Source organism: Enhydra lutris, unplaced genomic scaffold (assembly GCF_002288905.1).
Source record: "Enhydra lutris kenyoni isolate GAN:26980312 unplaced genomic scaffold, ASM228890v2 scaffoldscaffold9, whole genome shotgun sequence".
Classification (NCBI taxonomy): Eukaryota; Metazoa; Chordata; class Mammalia; order Carnivora; family Mustelidae; genus Enhydra; species Enhydra lutris.
In genome coordinates this window covers 52502208-52520147 of record NW_019154093.1, presented here as the reverse complement: position 1 = coordinate 52520147, position 17940 = coordinate 52502208, and the positions used below count along the sequence as shown (strand labels likewise).

At 34.6% G+C, this 17940-nt stretch overlaps 1 protein-coding gene across 1 annotated transcript in view; it reads left to right on the top strand.

The window, feature by feature from the left end:
- The window catches only part of LOC111143380 (collagen type XXIV alpha 1 chain), a 388577-nt gene that overhangs the window by 76143 nt on the left and 294494 nt on the right, over positions 1-17940 (top strand). The window contains exons 8-11 of the mRNA XM_022497083.1: positions 5213-5257; positions 9420-9473; positions 10643-10687; positions 17667-17720. Coding sequence (XP_022352791.1) covers positions 5213-5257; positions 9420-9473; positions 10643-10687; positions 17667-17720 — 198 coding nt within the window. The remainder of the gene's footprint in view (positions 1-5212; positions 5258-9419; positions 9474-10642; positions 10688-17666; positions 17721-17940) is intronic.

Below are 17940 nucleotides of genomic sequence, written 5' to 3'. Positions count from 1 at the left end.
CTACAAAAACTACATAAATAACAGATATGCATCAAGATTAACCACCGGTCACATCATTTCATTCAGTCTGCTGGTGATTGTTCACGCACATCTGTTGGTTGATGCACAGACAGCAAAGAGTATAGTGTGTTGCTTCCTTGTCTCTCAATGAGAAACCTATGTGATATTCTACACAAATAGATAATCAAAAGGTGTAGTTGACCATCAAAGATGAGAGTACAGCAAAATAAAGGAGTACTGATAACAGAGGACTTAAAATTAGAGTTGAACAAATGGAATTATAGATGTAATAGTTGATTCTGGAACATGGCTGTTATTTGAGAGACTCTACATGATGTAGCCAGAGGAACATAGTGAAGGATAACTTTTTGACATAAATGAGGAAAGTGTTGTGATGAATATGACAGATATCCCAGAGGTAACACCAGCAAAAAAAGCTCCACAGTAGAAGAACTTTTGGAACTATTTCATGACATTGACAGTACAAAGGATAAAATGTTCAAAGTCTATCCAGACTTGGAAAGGAGTTTGACAATTTGCCAAAGCTTACAAAATATGCTTGCTCAGTATGTTAATTTATACAAGAAGGCCAGCTCTATTCAAACTACTATTTGTAATTTTTTTAAAGAAATGATACTTTCTCAATGTTTTTAATGTTTTAAATTACACTGTACTCTAAATATTAATTTAACTTTGTTTTTCATTTCCCTACACAGTTGTAACTGGCAGAATTTTTAACATTTTGACAAAAATTTTTAAAAGTCACAGAACATTTGTAGTTTTCCCCATAATTAATATTGCTTTGCATGGTTTCGTTTGGATGATCAGTTTTATGGTCCTCTAGTACCATGCCAAATGAGGATGGCCTGCGTATAAATGGTACCACTATTTTCTTTATGGATAAACATTTTATTTATGTATCCAAAATTTTAATTACTTGGGCCAAGTTCAGATATATAAATAACTTGAAATTTGTTTCTTTCCCATCTCTTAATATTTCTGATTTTGATTCTACTATGTCTATTGAATTTATTATTTAATCTGCTAAAAACAGAGTTTGTAAATTTTCTTATTGGCATACCTTAAGGAATATGTTCACATCAGTTTTTTTTTTTCAATATATTCATCCGATAAAAATTGTATGTTGTTATTTACTGGACTTTTTTTTATTCTTCCTATGTGAGTATAGAAAAGAGTGACCCAAATAATATTTCCAAAAGACTATAATATAAACTGATTTTTAAAAATAAAATGTTAGGTCCCTAGACTGTAGCTATGCCAAAATTTAAATGTAGGCATTTTTCCCAGGAACTTATTCCCTTTGCTTTCAAAAACTTTACAGACTGGTGTTAAAGTGGAAAATAAATAAGGAGTCTAGTCACAGATACAGGAAATAAATGGAGGCCTTTCTACGATAGTGGTAATAATTCCAGTGTATTAAAGATATAATAATATCACATTAAAAAGTAGCAAAGACATTCTTTGTCCTACTTATTTACCTTTCATTTTAACATTGAGAGAATTGAGATGTAATATAAGATACTTAGAATATGTTTTTGGGTTGCCTTGGTAGCTCAGTCGATTGAGTGTCCAACTCTTGATCTGGGCTTGGGTCATGATCTCAGGGTCACGAGATGGAGCTCTGCATCAGGCTCCGTGCTCAGCAGACAGTCTCCTTGAGATTCTCTGCCCACCCCCGCAGCCTCTCTGTCTTTCTCTGTCTCAAACAAATAAATAAATAAATCTTAAAAGAAAAAAAAAAGAACTAGAATCTCTTATCTACTCAAGTAACTCAAATCCATTCAAGTCTTTCTATCAGTTCATTCATACATCCAAGTCTCATCATAAATTAATTAATGGGCACTTCCTGTGAGCCAGGAACTGTTCTAAACACTGAGGATACCACATTGAATAAAATAAAGAACTTCAATTAAAACTCTGAAGGAGCTTATATACCATCTCTTACTCTACCTCTAAAATCTGATTTATAATTATCTTTCACTGTACTATAAAAGTTTCCACCTGACCCATTCTCTTCCATTCTACACATCTCAGAGTCTCTATCTTTATTTTATATCATATGCCTGAATCTGTTTTTTCTCTGATATATACATCAGTCTTATTTAAATTCTTCCTATGCCTCTAAACCCACAGTAACTCATGAATATGCCTTTGTTTTTCATTCAATGAAAGCTAAATTAAAGAAAAAAAGAAAAAGTACTGACTTTCTTATAGACCCGAGTAACCACAGAATGCTAACAATAAAAGGAAATTCAGCACCCCCCCCTACTGCTAAGTACCTGAATTTTTCTTTCTTTTCTTCTTAAAAAATAGTTTAACCTAATTAAAAAAAGGATTTGACTCACCTGACTTGTTCCCATTCAGGCAAAGCTCTTTACTCCAAGTGACTTCATTGGCTACTGGTCAGACTTCATATTGGTCTCCTTTAGATCACGTGTTGGGTTCTGTGGCTGAGATGGAGTAGGAATGAGATCATGAAGGAAAGATCATGACTATTGCTGCCCCTTTATTAAAGTCTCTGGATATGGGACAAACCCTTCAAAGGAAATTGTACATACAGAAGATACCATGTTTAACATGTCTAGTCGACCATTAAAAGAAGTTGTACCTCCACTGCATTCTGTTTCATCATGGGCTAGATGAGAGAAGAAACTCTGGTCAGAAAAACAGCTGGTAGCCAAAGAAAGGGAAGCATGTGGTTAGACTCAAGTATTCACAGAAATAAACATAAATAAGTAAATAAATAAATGCATACTTTAAAAAAAAAGGAAAAGGAAATAGGCTTATGACAGAACTTTCTATACCAATGTGCCTCTTACCCTGGCTCCTTGTTCCTCATCTTCTTCCTGACACTCCTCAGGAGCTTCTTAGCCCCTACCTTCCTAGAGCTGCTATACCACCCTAGGGAGCCACCATCACTGCCTTAATGCTAAAGACATTTCTTATGTTCTATTATAAAAAGTGAAGAAACTTAGCTCTGATAATATTTTTACTTGTGGAATCTCACGTAACACTTGAACAACTGAGAACAATATGTCTCGTGCTTTGTAATTAGGGTGATATTTAGCTGTCTCAAAAAAACTATAAACTCAGAGCAAAATTGAGTCAAACATTGGGTCTATTAGATGCTGTTGGTAAATGAGTGATTTTGATAACACCATGTTTATGAGATATATAATTCTTTTGATTGATTTGTCTTGGTGATCTATAATTAATGTTTGTGTTTATTGATGAGAATGAGTCTATATTTGAAAACTACATGCATCTAGAATAAGTAGAAGGACAAAATATTCAATTCTTGATAAATGTCAAACTGACATGATTCTACCTTGCTACCTGTATCACTTTGGTCAAATTGTTTAATTCTTAGAACTGTTTTCTTATCTGTAAAGATGGGGGAAAAAACTCCTTTGTAGGATTGCCATTGAATCAATGGAAGTATTTGGAAATGGCTGGTACATCATCTGGCACATAGTAGCTCAATGAAGTTCCTTTCTTCCCTTTCCCCCTTCTTTTTTCCCCTCCTTCTTGCTCATGACCACTTCTCTGTTCTCTTTCTAATAGTCTAAACACAAAAGGTCCAAGCTCCCACAGGACAGGCCTTTTCCTCTGCCCTCTTGTTTTTTTCCTTTTGTTACCTCATTGTGACTAATACGCTTACATACAATAGAGAGGTAACAAAAAAAATTAGTCTCTAGCCTTGTTTTCTTAGTTTTTCCTGTCTTTTCTCTGGTTCCCAAGAGATCTGTTTACTTCAGCATTTTATTGTTACTTTAAGTTTAATATCTCAGAAGCTGCTTAAATCACTTTTTTATTTTTCAAATAGACACCTCTTATAATTTCCTCATTGTCTAGACAAAGCGTTACTTTCTTCTTTAATTCATTAATACAAGTTGATAAAGCCCTCAGTGATTAATCCTGAATGACTCTTTAACTCCATTATTCTATATCCTGTAATTCTAAAAACTTACCATCAGTTGGCAGTACATTAATTTCAAGTTTTTGTATTTGTGAGCTCAAATTATTTCAGTTTTTTAGTTAGAATTTTCTTAAAATCCTATGAGGTACTCTCTGTATTTTGCTAGATTTATTTATTTATTTGAGAAAAAGAAAGTACACACACATGTGCATACACATACTCTTGCTTGAGGGAGAGGGAAGAGGAAGAAAAGCAGTCTCCCATCTGAATGCAGAGGCCTATGCATGGCTCCATCTCAAGACCCTGAGATCATGACCTGAGCTAAAATCAAGAGTCAGATGCTTAACCGACTGAGCCACAAAAGACCCAGAAGTTCTATGAGGCTCCACAGAAAAGAACTTTTTCTTTCTTTTTTTTTTTTAAATATGTCTAAACCTAGTAAACCATAGATTGATTTACTGATTGTTGATTAGAGCTATACCAATTTGACTCCTAAGTGTTCCTTTCTTTCCTCCTGTTCTTTTGTTCCACTTCTTTTATCTTGCTCAAAGACCTTTCTAGAAGAAAAAGGATATTATCTATATTATATCTTTGGGCATTAGTAATGAGATTAAAGATTTGATTTGAGTTCTAGTATATGGAAAAAATTTTTTGATACTAATTTTTTAGCCCTATAAAACCCCTTTTTTCATAGGATCTATGAGCAACCTCTTTGATTTTTTTTAGGTCATGTATGGAGTGTGATAACAATGTTTTGGATTAGAGAAACTGCCAGATTATGGTCCAGTTTTTCAGTAATTACCAATAGATTACTTCCGAGGGTATTTTGCTTCAGTGTTAATAAAGTAAAGATGACTTGATAGAGCCTGGTGTTGGTCTCTATGCTGGGCATGGAGACTGCTTAAGATTCCCTCTCTCCCTCTCCCTCTCCCTCCTACCCTACCCGCTTCTCCAAAAATAAATAATAGATAAATAATAAACTAAAATCAGCCTTTAAAAAGCTTCGATAAGATTTAATAGATCCATTGCTGGATACCAGCTTTATATAGAAGATGCTGTTTTAATTCTCTATTTAATACTATGCTGCCATTTTTGTTGATAGTAACAAATAATTCAATTACTCATAATAAAAAAATAAATAAGAAATAAATTATAAAAAGCCATTGATGAGGAAACCAAAAGTTGGGATAAAAAAGCACTTAGAACCTTTGTTTAGTTTTAGGCTTGTATGAGCTTACGGTTCATAGCATGTCTTCACCTTTAACCTTGCAGGGACTCAAAGGCTATCCAGGGCTCCCCGGACTCCAAGGTGAACCAGTAAGTACTTCATTTATAAAACTTGTATCTTCTCCAATAAAAATGACACACATTGGTGAACTCCACTGAGAGATTATTTTCCCCTACTTATTAAGATCTTCTCCTCAATGATTTTTACTCTGTTTAGTGCAGGACAGACTTTTTCAGTTGCTCATGTTATAGTTTTGTTTTTGTTTTTTTCCCCAGATCCTTGACTGACTTTAACTATCTGCGTAACATGTTCCAGAACAGCAGTTCTTAAACGTTTGAGGTTCACAAACCCCTTTAAGAATGTTGTAAAGGCTATGAGCTCTTTCCCAAGAAAACACACATTTTCACACACATGCATGCACACACGCACACACACATTTGATTTATTTTTATTTTTTGTTTTCATTTTTTCTTTCACACATTTGACTTTTTTTTTAAAGATTTTATTTATTTGAGAGAGACAGAGAGAAAGTGCATGCACACACATGAGTGGGAGGGAGGGGCAGAGGGAGAGGGAGAAGTAGATTTCCCACTAAGCAGGGAGCCCGATGTTGGGCTTTATCTCAGGACCCCGGCATCATGACCTGAGCAGAAGGCAGACGCTTAACCAGGCAGATACTTACTAAGTCACCCAGGTGCCCCACACGTTTGATTTTTTATACAGTTTCAGGAGTTTGCCTATTTACAAAAGCCTACTCATAACTGTTAATTTCCTGACTTTTGCATAAGGGAATGTAAATAAATTTTAATAAAAATCCAAATTAGAATAGGACATATGTTATTGTCCATTATACACATACACACATATTTAAAAGTCAGAATAGTTTGGGAACTATTTAATTTTTAATCATGTTATTCTTTCTCTCTCCCATCAGAAAATAATATATGTCATAGGAAAAAAAAATAAAGCCATATCTCTTGTTTTCAATGTAATGTGTACTAGGTCAGTATAAATAAAGCAGTGAAATGGGTAAGAGATAAGGAACTAACTAGGGTGATGGACACCATTATTGGAGATTGAGCAAAGAGCCTCAGGAAGCCCTAAAGAGAGCTCCAGAAAGAAATGTGATAGAATGTCCCCGAGGAAAGATATAAATGAAATGAAGTTAATTTTCTCTTTCATTCATGTTAAGTGGGACAGTACATTCTGTTCAGTCCTGAGGCACAATTTCTCAAGATTATTAATTACTAGAAATGGCAAGTAAAGTGATATATTATATTATATTATTATTCCACTTTACTAATTCTACGTGGTAGCAGTGCTGGGATTCTCAGTGAAGTCTGATTGTCTCAGAGTGTGTGCTTTTAATGCTTCGTGTTAGAAGTGGGATTGGGGCAGGTTTCCTATTCCTAATTTCTCCAGGGTCTAGAGATAGATCTTTGTGTCTAAATTGCTCCAATCTATAGATTTAAGTGGGCCAACTTTTTTGTTTTTAACCATTTTGAAGTGCATAGTGAATTTTAAGTTGTAGTGTTTGCTTTGAGTTTCTTTTGAGCTTCTGTGGTTGTCACAGTGATTTTAGGGTGTGGTTGGCTTAGACATGTTTATGCCATAGAAGACTGCTGAAGGCTTACTTGTTTACTTTGTTTACTGCCATTCCAGGAGAGCAGAATTTAGCCATCCCCCGGAATTCTTTTTGTATTTCTCTTCGCAGCTGGAATGTGTTAGATCTCTACATGTTGCCCTAATACCCTCCATGAAAATCCATTCAAAATGAGATTTCCTTTATGTCTTAAAACAGATTGCTTTTTAATAGAGCTCAATTAATCTAATTTGCCTAGGAGAAGAATGAAAGAGGTGGTGGTTGGCCTTAGCCAGACAGTGACCTACAGAACAAAAACAGCCCTTTTAATTGGTTTCACTGCTTCCTATTGGCATACCCAAATACAAGATTTTGTGAATGTCTGGATATAGTCCTATGTATTTTAGAATTGGATGAGGCATAAAGGAAGCTGTTGTAAATAGATTGGAGCAAATCTCATAATTAGAGGGCTTTCCCTAGAGTACTATTGGAAGTTACGTTCACTTCAGAACTACACTAGAGAAGCAGCCTTGGATGGTCTTCTCTGGAATTAGACCTGCTGATTCAAATCCTGGCTTCCCACATACTAGCTGAGTGACTTTCTGCTGGTGACAGACACTGTATGTCTCATGTTTTAATCTGTAAAATAGGGATAATGATACCTACCTTATAGGGTTTAGACAGATTTAAATAAGATAATACTTATAAAATACTTGAAATAGTGCCTGGCATATGACAGGAGCTAAATGAATATTATGGGAATATAATATTATATATTATACATTATTTTAATAAGTTAATATTTAATATAGAAATATGGTTTCTGAAATTCATAGGATAAATCTCTCCATATGTAGATAAGAATTTTGTTCTGTACTTCTCAGAAAGCCACTGTTTTATTTACATTCTGTTAAATTATCCATTGTCATATATATATATATATATGTATATACACACACACACACACTCATCTACATATATATATATATATATATATAGATGAATGTTTATATGTATATAGGGTACATATATGTGTATGTATGTGTGTGTGCATGACATGACAACTTTCGTCAGATTGTCTGAGTTCTGAGTTCATATTCGGGCTCTGCTACTTACTCACTGTGGCATCTCGGGCAAGTTTCATAACTTCTCTGTATCTTACTTTCTTCAAATGTAGAATAGAGAAAATAGTATCTGTCTCATAGACATAAAGTTAATGTAATGTGCTTATCATAGTGAGTAGCACATAAAAAGGACTCAGTAAATGTTAATTGTTGGAGGAAGTGGGAGAGGAGGGAGAGATAAGAAAACAAAATTGAGAGAGAGTCTGAGAAAAGTGGAGATAAAGATATATTAGGAGCCTACATGTCTAATAAAATGGGAGGGCAAAAATGTTCATCTGTGATCCTCCAATTGCTTTTCCTTTGTCTGTTCTTTCTATAGATTTTCCAAATTTTTAGGAATTTAATAGTATTTCTGTACTTAAACTGAAGGTAGCACTCTCTGTGTGTTTCAGAGCAAAAGGGAAAAGGGCTAGTGTCTTTTATCTCTCACAAACAATAAGAAGGAAATGAATTTTACATAATAAATAAGTAATCCATGAAATTTACCTTTGCTGGCACCATCTAAGTTTAAGTAAAGGCAGTTCAGCATACATTCTTTTGGCATTTCCTTGGTTCAATGATTATTTAATAGACCTAAACTCTGGATACACTAATGAATGAATGAATAATTTATCAATGAAGGAAAGTAAAAACAAAGTGGAAGTATTTCTTCTCACTTGACCACCCAGTTGTATAGCAAGTTTCCTTTCTTATGCCTTTGAGTCTCCGTTCTTCAGCAAAAATTAAAATTTTTAATTTTAAAATTAAAAATACAAATTTGTCAACTTAAAATGACTTTACCACCCAAAGTTAGTTTGAATTTTTAGATAGATCTGTGTCATGATAAAAGTACTTACCACTCAATATCCGTTTTCTTTTTTTTTTTTTTTAAGATTTTATTTATTTATTTGACAGAGAGAGATCACAAGTAGGCAGAGAGGCAGGCAGAGAGAGAGAGAAGCAGGCTCCCCGCTGAGCTGAGAGCCCGATGCGGGGCTCGATCCCAGGACCCTGGGATCAGGGCCTGAGCTGAAGGCAGAGGCTTTAACCCACTGAGCCACCCAGGCGCCCCTCGATATCCGTTTCTTAATCAGAATGAGTTTACTTTAGGAAGGAAGAAGAGGTTGGTTCTGAGGTTCCCTGCCCCTTTTAATCTTCTGAGGGTCATGCTTAGACATTTAAGGAGAGTTGCAAGATGATTGAAATAAGAAGGAATTCAATATAAAAAGATAATGCTTATTAAGAAATGTACCCACTCTTTTTCTAGAATAAATATCTTCTTTATGTAGTGCTGGATTTTTCCATCCTAGATTTTACCATTATTAATAGTCAGTGTCTCATTTAGAGCCCCTAATCGGACAGTTTTAATTTTTTTATTTAATAATTTTGGCTCATTTCTGTTTGAAATAGGTGAAAACAGTCAGAGAAACAATGTGCAGTCCCCTTAGTACTTTTGTAGGGAAAAATTTCTTTATAAATTTGTGTATTATAGTTGTGTCAAATTTGTTTCCTTGGGCTTCTTTTGGTTTTGTTGTATTGTTCTATTTATTTCATTTTTTATTTCAGGGAATTCCAGGATTCACTGGTAATATTGGTGTACGTGGTTACCCTGGCAGGCAGGTGAGGTAACTAAATTTATACTTCTCCTTTTATGTTCCTTTTCATTAATGCATTGTATGCTCTGATTTTCAAGGTTAATGTTTAAATAATAATTTTATTTCTATTAAAAAATGAATTACTCATGGCAAATAATTTCAAAATTAAAATTATAAAAATCCTTAAAAAATGTTACTGTAGAAAGTTTTGGTTAAAATGGGAGTGGGGTTTTTAAACATGTGTGATGTGATACAGTGGAAACTTCAAAATTAAAATGCCCAAGGGTCTCATAAGATTTTAAAATGAACCCGCTACTGATTTTCCAATACTGCCACTCACTGTAATGAAGTAATGGTAGACGTTAAGACTGTATAACAAGCATTATTTTTTAATAGCAGAGTTATAAAAATATGAGACACAGTTTGGCAGCGCTATGTGTACCACTACCAAATACTTTTATGCGAAATGAATTCAAGTCTTTCTATACAGTTTTGAAAATTCATTCTAAACATTTCATATTTATTCTCCTCTCATTTATAACTTTATCTATTTCTTATAGATGAATAATAGAACAAATTTTCTTTCTGAGGTTTTCGTGAATTGAAGACTTACTCTTGAAATTAATTACTCATTTAGTATACTAGAAAACTATAGTTATAATATCTTTTTAATTCTCAAGGATGAGGGAAATGAAAATGCCAAAAAAAGTAACAAAATTCCATATTTTAGGCCTTTAAAAATTCTTGAAGAGTAACGTGCATTAGAATCTTACCACTAAGTGATAATTTGTGTTGTCTGAAGCATATATAAATACTCAAGCATATGGACATTGATCTGAAATTAAAAGTGTGTTGATTTTTTTTAATTATGGGAATATATTTTATATGAGTTAGAAGTGTTTTCAAAGAACATGGTTTTCCAATGAGAAATGGATTAAGGTTTATTTTTTGTATCTTATAATGTGTGTTAATTTACTTTGCGTAGATATCTAAAACACATTTTTGCATAGATTACATATAATACCTCTTTTGATTCTGAAATTCTAAAAATTCCTTGAACATATATAATCTTAATTGTACTTAGCTTTGAATTTTATACTTGTGACAATGACACCTCTTTGTATGCCTATTTTATTTATCAGCAGTGCTTTCAGAATACTGTAGTATGATAATGATGTCTTTTGTTCACACTAGGGTTTAGCTGGACCAGAAGGTAACCCAGGCCCTAAAGGTGTACGAGTAAGTAAGCATTTTTATCATCTTGTAAGCATGTTTGCATAAAAGTCAAATGGAGTATGTAAAATAGATACCATTTTCATACTTCCATAGGAAGTTTGAATGTAACGCCAGTTTAGCCTGAAAAGAAATATATTTGTTTAATAGATACTTTCACTGTTAACAGCCACAGAAAGCAGTCTTATAGCAGTAGGTTTTTCCTCACTCTTTTCTAATACTTTCTGGCTGCTAGCTTAATGTCTGTTATGTTAGAATGGACTCTATCAACATTGGTAGTATAATTTATGTATGAACGTATATAGACATAAGAAATCATGATAAAAAACATGAGGCAAAAAAATCATAGTAATTTCAAGGCTGAGATAATATGATATAAAAACTATATGGAGTAGAAAAGATTTTATCTGCAAAGAAGGAAGTAAGCTTATCATATCAAGAACATACCATTGCACTTTAAACCACTAAAGAATTTAGTCACTTTTAATCATTAAGGGAGTGAAAAAAAATTCCTGTGATATCTTATGTAGTGTGCTACAAATTAAAATCAAAGCTGGTCTAGGAAAAATTAGAGAAAGTAAACTGGAATTTTTGTTTTTAAAATGCTCTACTTTTAATAGCAAGTTATCTTCCAGAATCTACGTCTATGCCTTATATTATCTAAATTCCTTTTTTGAGGGGCGCCTAGGAGGCTCAGTTGGTTAAGTATCTAATTCTTGATTTCAGCTCAGGTCATGATCTCAGGGTGGTGAGATGGAGCCTCGTGTTGAGCTCCATGCTGGGTGTGGAGCCTGCTGAAAATTCTTTCTCTTCCTCTCCCTCTGCCCCATCCCTCTCTCTCTTAAAAAATACAGATAAATAAAAAATGAAATACCTTTTTCAAATAAAGCATAAAGTATTTAAACAGTATGTGCTATAACGATGCTTTAAATTTTAAAAATTTCTAAGTAATACTTTCATATGTATTTTCTTTTTTTATTTTGCTATCAATCCTGTGAAATAATTTTACAGATGAGAAAATGGCAAGCTAAGGAATTTACACAAGTTGGCAAAGTCCTATCTGGCCAAAGAACCAAAATCTTCTTCTTCTTTTTTTTTTTAAATATAATAATCTTTTTTTTTTTTTTAATTTCTTTTCAGTGTACCAGAACTCATTGTTTATGTACCACACCCAGTGTTCCATGCAATACGTCCCCTCCATAATACCCACCACCAGGCTCACCCAACCTCTCACCCCCTGCCCCTTCAAAACCCTCAGATTTTTTTTCAGAGTCCATAGTCTCTCATGGTTCATCTCCCCTTCCAATTTCCCCCAACTGCCTTTTCTTCTCCATCTCCCCATGTCCTCCATGTTATTTCTTATGCTCCACAAATAAGTGAAACCATATGATAATTGACTCTCTCTGCTTGACTTATTTCACTCAGCATAATCTCTTCCAGTCCCGTCTGTGTTGATACAAAAGTTGGGTATTCATCCTTTCTGATGGAGGCATAATACTCCATAGTGTATATGGACCACATCTTCCTTATCCATTCGTCCGTGGAAGGGCATCTTGGTTCTTTCCACAGTTTGGCGACTGTGGCCATTTCTGCTATAAACATTGGGGTACAGATGGCCCTTCTTTTCACTACATCTGTATCTTTGGGGTAAATACCCAGTAGTGCAATTGCAGGGTCATAGGGAAGCTCTATTTTTAATTTCTTAAGGAATCTCCACACTGTTTTCCAAAGTGGCTGTACCAACTTGCATTCCCACCAACAGTGTAAGAGGATTCCCCTTTCTCCACATCCTCTCCAACACACATTATTTACTGTCTTCTTATTTTGTAAGGTGGTATCTCAATGTGGTGTTTTTTTTTTGTATTCTTTAGTGTTTTATTTTTTGTTTTATTTTTCTTTTTTAACTTTTTATTATTATTATTTTTAAATTTCTTTTCAGCGTAACAGTATTCATTGTTTTTGCACCGCACCCAGTGCTCCATGCAATCTGTGCCCTCTCTAATACCCAACACCTAGAACCAAAATCTTCTTACCTCTAGCTATGTACTCTTTCCTCTATCCTATACTGTCTCTACCCTTCTATTAAGTAAGAATATAGTGGGAAAAAGTCATGTATTTTTTTTTTATTAGAAAGTGTACCAAAAGCACATATTGACTTGGATCTGTGAAGTAGAGAATAGTGGTCAAGAACCTGGGCTTTGGAGTTAGGCCTGCTTTTTTCCCTTCATTTAAAAAATCTTATTAGATAGTGGTAGCGAAACTTACCTTTAAGGTAGTTACAATAACTGCCAGAGCTTAACATTCTTAAACCATAGTGTCTAGCATAGACAATCCATTTTCTATGAAGACTTTAATCATTTTATTGGAATTTTGGAGTATTTTCTGTGCATGAACTTGGAACTCCAAGACATGTTATTTGGTACCATGCAGTTTTCCCTTACTGTATTTTCTCATCTTGCTTCAGTGATTCCCAGAATTTTTCTAAGTTCTTCTTTATACCATTATATTACACATCCTTATGTACTGTATCATATATCCTTTTGTTGCTTTTTTCCTCACTTGTATAGAAACTGTTTTCTGGGTTGTAACTATTTTTAGGATGGGTTTTTAGATTTTGACAGCCATCTTCATAAAAGCAGTTAAAAAATAACAAATATAATTTATTTTCTGATTGATTCAATTGATTTAATTCTTTAATTTTCCTTTGGGAATACAGGGGGATTCAGGAAGGCCATTTCTATAGTCTTCACATTCACAGAGGGTCTCAAATGTGGACTTTTTTTTTAAAGTTTTTGTTTTTTGTTTTTTTTTTTTTGACAGAGAGAGAGATCACAAGTAGGCAGAGAGGCAGGCAGAGAGAGAGAGGGGGAAGTAGGCTCCCCGCTCAGCAGAGAGCCCAATGCGGGGCTCTATCCCGGCACCCTGAGATCATGACCTGAGCTGAAGGCAGAGGCTTAACCCACTGAGCCACCCAGGTGCCCCACAAATGTAGACTTTTAACATTAACTTCAAATCCACATTTGATTAAAAAGACAAAAATTACAAAAACACACTGACAGGATTATAAGATGTTTTTCATTAGATTTGTGTCCCATATACTACCACTATAAATTAATATTTTTATAAATCATGTTGGTAAATGATCTTTTGACTGGCAGCCATTATTTGATTCCATTTTTTGGTGTTATGATATTACTTCTAAGTGCATTTTTTTTAAGATTGTATTTATTTGAGACAGAAAGAGAAAGTGCAAGCATGAGTGAGGTAGGGGGGTGCAAAAGGGAAGTAGAAGCAAACTTTTCACTGAGTACGGAGCTGGATGTGGGGCTTGATCCCAGGACCCTGGGATCATGACCTGAGCCATAGGTAAATGCTTAACTGACCGAACCACCTAGGTCCTCTGATACTACTTTTATGTTAAATGTATATTTTGTAACCCTCTTTTGGCATTTCTTTGTGTAATTATATGCTCAGTGCCTCAAAAAGTAGAAGTGTGTAGGGCCTCTTCTGACTTTTTAGTGGCCCTCCTGATGACACAAAATTGCATCTAACTGGATATACAACCTTCAGTCTAAAATTAAAAAGCATATATGTTATTATTTTTTTATTGTTCTTGTTTCATTACACATTAAACTCTAGTTTAGGGGTCGTGCCTGAGAATGACCACAACCCCATGTGATTTCATAGTGGGTGCTGCTGGCATTTTATTTCTGTTAGCATGAGCATAATAATTATTAAGAAACCTTTATGAAACACCTGTGTGATCACTCATTAAAATCTTTAATTGTAAAATGTCTTTGCACCCTAGTCAGGCTATGTTGAGTAGAGGTCTTTCTTCTGAGGTCTCAGCTGATTAGTGCAGCAATAAGTGTGTGCCAGTTAGGCTGTCTATTCTTTTTATTTATAAGCAAAAATTCAGTTGTATATGTTATACAAAACATATACAAAACAAACAAACAAAACAAAAGTTAAGGCTTTTTAAACTTGAGGCTAACTGTAGCTGGTGATTCTGAAAATACATAGAGCTTGTCATCATAATCCTAAATGTTTTGATATCAGAAATGTTTTTGGATGCTTCATTTTATAAGAAACTTTTCAAATCCTCCACATGCTTGGCTTTTAAGCAAACAAATTATAATGCTTTACTTACTATTTAAGTAGAAGGAAACTAGTTTTCTCTTTTTAAAAAATTCTTGCTTGTTCATACAAACTCTGGAATGTAGGGAATTTTAAAGGTGTTTTTCTTTGTCAAAGAAAAGTGCTGCTCTCACCAAGGCAACACCCAACTAGCTTTCACTCAGAGATTAAATCCCTCCCAAGGTTCTATTCCAGGCAAAACAGAAATGATTCCTGAGATATTCTGATGATGTGTAAGTCAGTAAGAAAAAAAAATGTAAAATCTACGTAACATAAAAATTTCCATTTTATCCATTTTTAAGAATACAGTTTAATGGTCTTAGTCTGGGCTGCAGTATAGAAATACTACAGACTGGATGGTTTAAATGACAAATTTTGTGTCTCAAAGTTCTGGAGTCTGAGAAGTTCAAGATCAAGGGACCAGCAGATCCTGTATCTGATGACGGCCCACTTCATGGGCTATAGACAGTTGCCTTTCTACTGTATCCTCACATAGCTGAAATAGCAGTCACCTCTAATCCCATTCATGGGGGCTCTACCCTCATGACCTAACTACTTCCCAAAGGGCCCACCTCGAATACTGACAAACTGGGGACTACAGTTCAACATATTAATTCAGTCCATAGCAGGAGGCATGAAGTACATTCACATTGTTGTACAGCTATCACCACCATTCAGTTCCAGAACTTTCTATCTTCCCATACTGAAACTCCATACCCTTTAAAAAGTAACTCCTCATTCTTAGTTCCTCCCAACTTAAGGCAACCATTCTACTTTCTGTCTTGATTTCAAGGTCATGAGTTCAAGCCCCATACTGGGCTCTGCAGTGGGTGTGGAGCCTACTTAAAAAACAAAACAAAACAAAAAAAATCTATTCTGATGATGTGTAAGTCAGTTGAACGTGCTTGGCAGTATTGCATTGACAGTTTGAATTGGGATATCCTGGACCAACACTGTTTTAGTAATTTTCTCTGGATTTGCTCACAGTTTTTCTTTTACACATGTGAATGGATTTTATTTTTCTTTCTTTTTTAAATTTAAATTCAATTAATTAACATTTAGTGTATTATTAGTTTCGGAGGTAGAGTCCAGTGATTCATCAGCTTATTTAATGCCCCATGCTCATTACATCAAATGGCCTCCTTAATGTCCATCATCCAGTTACCCTATCCCCATCCACCTTTCCTCCAGCAACCCTGTTTGTTTCCTATGATTAGGAGTCTCATGTTTTTTCTCCTTCTCTGATTACATCTTGTTTTATTTTTTCCTCCCTTCCCTTATGATCCTCTGTTTTTTTCCTTAAATTACACATATGAGTGAAATCATATGATAATTATCTTTCTCTGACTTATTTTACTTAGCATAACACCCTCGAATTCTATCCATATCATTGCAAATGGCACAATTTCTTTCTTCTTCTTCTTTTTTTAATGGTATTCTACATAGTGGGCACTTAAGTAATGTTTTAGAATCAGTGATCTAGGCTCGTATTACTTCAAATTTGGACCATCAAAAGAACCTTCTAACAGGTTTTCCTACATTCATTGTTTCTTGTCTCAGATGTATTCTATATCCTGTCAATAGATTAATATTTGAGAAAGACAAATTAACCTCAAGGCACTACCACATTCCCTCAAGGCAGGAGCTTTCAGTTATCTAAAACATAAAGTCTAAAATTCTTATCTTGAAATTTAAAGGTCTCCTTAACGTAGTGTCCAAACTATCATACACTTTCTTTTAAATTGATGAAGATATTATTATTTGCCACAGAGATGTAACTTTATCCTAACATAAAGTACAGTTGCATTGTTATTTATCCCCTGTTGTCAGGCCAGTTGGAATCTTCTTTAGGATACAATGCATCTTTGCTCTTCTCCAAAGCATTTACTGGTATAATGTTATCTGTTACCATTTATTACCATTTACAAACACTTCGTGAAGTTCTCTGTTTCCACTTCGTATAATTGTTCTGCTTGGAGTTTCCTTTCTTCTCTCTCTCTCTCTTCTTAAAAAGATTTTATTTACTTATTTGACAGAGAGACACAGCAAGAGAGGGAACACAAGCAGGGGGAGTGGGAGAGGGAGAAGCAGGCTGAAATGCGGGCCTCGATCCCAGGACTCTGGGATCCTGACCTGAGTTGACTGAGCCATCCAGGCACCCCTGGAGTTTCCTTTTTCCATCCTCTGCTTTTCAGGACTTTACCTACTCTATATGCCTATCTTAAGTGCCAGTCTCTTATTAAGTCTTTTTTTTATTGCCTTTACCTCCTGCCACATTGGAATGAATTTCCTTTTCCTCTGTATTAAGTATCTTTTGATACTTCCATTCTGCCTTATATCTTAGTTAATTATATATTTTCTTCCCACTGTAAAATTCAACAAAGAAAAGGATTTGGTCTTGATTTTCATGGGTCACTGTCTTAAGTTATGGTCCCTACTTTTTCTTTTTTTTTTTAAGATTTTATTTATTTATTTGTCAGAGCGAAAGAGGGAGAGCGAGCGAGCACAGGCAGACGGAATGGCAGGCAGAGGCAGAAGGGAGAAGCAGGCTCCCTGCCAAGCAAGGAGTCTGATGTAGGACTCGATCCCAGGACGCTGGGACCATGACCTGGGCCGAAGGCAGCTGCTCAACCAACTGAGCCACCCAGGCGTCCCCCTACTTTTTTTTTTAATGAAAAGATTGATCTGTAATTTCTGGAAGGAAGGTGATAAAGCAAGGAGAAGTTATTTATTCTGTTAAGCCTTAAAGTTTCATATTATTATGAAAAAATTTATTATCTCTACTTGGAATTACTTGCAGAGTATGTATTCAAATGAAATAATATAAAGATTATTTGCTTACTTTAAGGGTTTCATTGGCTCTCTTGGAGAAGTAGGACAACTAGGACCTGAAGGAGAAAGAGTAAGTTCATTTCCTTCAAATATTATTTCTAAAGTGATATGCTAATGATAGTATTAGACAGGTAATCTTATGGAGTAAAGCAAGCCAGCTTTAAGAAAAATCACCTACGAGAAATATAATTAAACTCTATGGAATTTTACTGAATTTTATTTTAAGGAAGTAAGATGATACAAATGTATACAGTTAGCTATTTTAAATTTAATTAAAAAAACACAAATTG